General features: G+C 39.9%; 1 protein-coding gene across 1 annotated transcript in view; it reads left to right on the top strand.

The window, feature by feature from the left end:
* The window catches only part of LOC105617624 (zinc finger and BTB domain-containing protein 14), a 5641-nt gene extending 3648 nt beyond the window's left edge, over nt 1-1993 (top strand). Inside the window, exons 2-6 of the mRNA XM_012199179.1 lie at nt 168-409; nt 565-1083; nt 1175-1282; nt 1369-1533; nt 1607-1993. Of these exons, the coding sequence (XP_012054569.1) occupies nt 168-409; nt 565-1083; nt 1175-1282; nt 1369-1533; nt 1607-1993 (1421 nt within the window). The remainder of the gene's footprint in view (nt 1-167; nt 410-564; nt 1084-1174; nt 1283-1368; nt 1534-1606) is intronic.
* Nucleotides 1994-2686: the final 693 nt, after the last annotated feature.

Genomic DNA, 2686 nt, shown 5'->3' with positions numbered 1-2686 from the left:
ATATATATATATATATATATATATATATATATATATATATATAATTGAGATAATAAAATTAAATTATTGATGTGCAAAGTACGACGCGGACAATATTATATTTTTGAATTTTAAATTATTTAATAATAGCCTTATAATAACTTGATAATCGTTTTTGTCTGATACAGAAAAGATGGCCATCGCCGCCTCGGAGAATTATCAGCTCAAATGGCACAGCTACGGAGCGCATCTGCACAGCTCCGTCGCGACTCTGCTCCACTCAGAATCCTTCGCGGACGTTTTACTGGCAACGTCCTGCGGGCGGCACGTGGCGGCCCATCGATTCGTCCTCGCGGCCTGCTCGTCTTACCTCAGTCACATTTTTCAAACATGCCATTTCGGCGCCAACACCAACGCTCCGATAATCGTGGTCGGTAATCAAAATCTTTCTCACTTGTACAAACTTTTATTAGCGTCATTAATGTTTTCTTTTCGTGTAGTTCTTCTCAAACCTCTTGTCAAATAGATTCGGAACAACATGTAGATGTTGAATAACGGAATGACATACGTTATTTCATGCCGTAGGTGTTGCCTACGGAGATAGGATACCGCACGTTAAAAATCCTGATACAGTACATGTACAGTGGCGAAGCCACTGTGACCAACGATCAGCTGGAAGGAGTCCTCAAAGCCGGCGACATACTACGTGTACGTGGACTGTGGAGATCAAATACCGGCAGCAGCAAGAAGGAAAACATACAATCGAATAATCAGAAAATCGAACGTGACAAGCGGGAAACGTCACAGCTGACCGGACAAATACAAAAGATCAAACTGGTACAACCGACCGCGGAGAAGGTAATCGAGACTGTACAGCAAGCAGCCACGACTTGCCAAAATAATATACAGCCCGCAAAATCGGTTGAAAGGAAGAGCACAGAGAAAATCGAGGATAAGACTAACGAATCTGAGACTAAGAAAGTCTCGGAGGAGAAGAATGAGCAGAGCAAAAACAAGGAAAACCTCGAGACAAACGGCAAAAAGAAGAAAGCCGTTAACAGCGACGTCGAATCGAATAAGTCCAAGAGCGAAGGTGGTGAAAACGTGAGCTAGGTTTTTTTAGGTTTAGCAATAATGCAATAAAGAGAAGCACTCGTTTACTAATGAAAAGCCTAATATTCTTTTTATTTTTTAGACTGAATTAAACTTGGAGTTGTTAGTAAAAGACGAGCCGATCGATTGGGAAGAAACGATCGACCCGTCGGAATCACTCACGATAGACCATGAAATCGATATCAAACCAGTGCGTAAAGCTACCATAGGCAATTGGTGCTTTTTTTTAATATAATAAAATTTAAGATAATAATGTTTGCTCTATTGTTGTCGCAGGAGATCGTACATAGCGCGGATGAGGATGGAGATATGGAGGAGGAAGAGTATACCCCACTGACATGCGATATGTGCAGTCAAACGTTTAACAGACCGTCGGATTGGGTGAGACATATAGAATTTACGCACGCTGACATGACTGAAAATCGGAGAAAGAAACGAAAGGTACTTTGTCACGAATTCTTTATGTATGTATACGCACATGAAAGATTGTAAAACGAAGAAAATGCGGTTTCAGGACGATATAAACGACGACAGCAAGGACTTTCCCCCTCTGAAGTGTGATCTATGTGGCAACATGTATTCCACACCGCAAGAGTGGGTGCGTCACATACAGACGGAACATACAGAGGAGCAGTTGGCCTTGATGAACAATTCGGCGCCCCCTAAGCCGAAAAGGGTTCACAATCACCAAAAGTTATGCAACATATGTCAAAAAGAATTCCCGAGTCACGCTTCGATGGTCATCCATCAAAGAACGCATACGGGCGAAAAGCCTTTTCTTTGCTCTTACTGTAAAAAAGGCTTCAACGTAAAGAGCAACTTGCTGAGGCATTTAAGGACACTGCATGACAAATACGTACATCCTAGCTTATACGGAAGTAATGGTAGCACGAACGCTTAAAGACCCTTCATATTTCTTTCCGACTATATATGTATGTGTGTATGTGTGTGTGCGTATATACAATATATATATATATATATATATATATATTAAAAATATGTGTGTGTGCGTCTGTGTATGTATATACACACGTGTGTGTATGTATTATCTGCATGGCGTCTCAGTTGTGGAGAGACCATACAGTATCTTATGTATATTCAATATTATGACTACGTAGACTGAACATGTATCTATACGTATAAAATGGATGCCAAATCGGAGCACGACATGACGATAAACGAATCAAGATCTGTGTGAATCTCCACCAAAGAAAACATAACTGAGCGCATTTTAAAAATTGCATATTGGAGAGAAATCTATACAAACTATTTTTTCTAAAGAGTAGTTGTGTCGCATTCTTTATATATAATAATCTTCTTTTTAATATAGAAAATAATAGAACTCCTCTCTCGTTAAACAACTGTCGATTGAGTTGAAACAAGAAAGCAATATCAGGGTCTTAATACCAAAGAGGCTGATTAATATTGCCAAAATGTGTCATTTGAATATTTTTAAACCTCCTTTTTTTTTCTCCTTTTTAATGTAATGCACACACACACACACACACACACACACACACACACACACACACACACACACACACACACACACACACACACACACACACACACACACACACACACACACACACAC

The sequence above is a fragment of the Atta cephalotes genome (genome assembly GCF_000143395.1).
Source record: "Atta cephalotes unplaced genomic scaffold scaffold00013, whole genome shotgun sequence".
Classification (NCBI taxonomy): Eukaryota; Metazoa; Arthropoda; class Insecta; order Hymenoptera; family Formicidae; genus Atta; species Atta cephalotes.
This window is presented reverse-complemented; position numbering and strand designations above follow the sequence as displayed.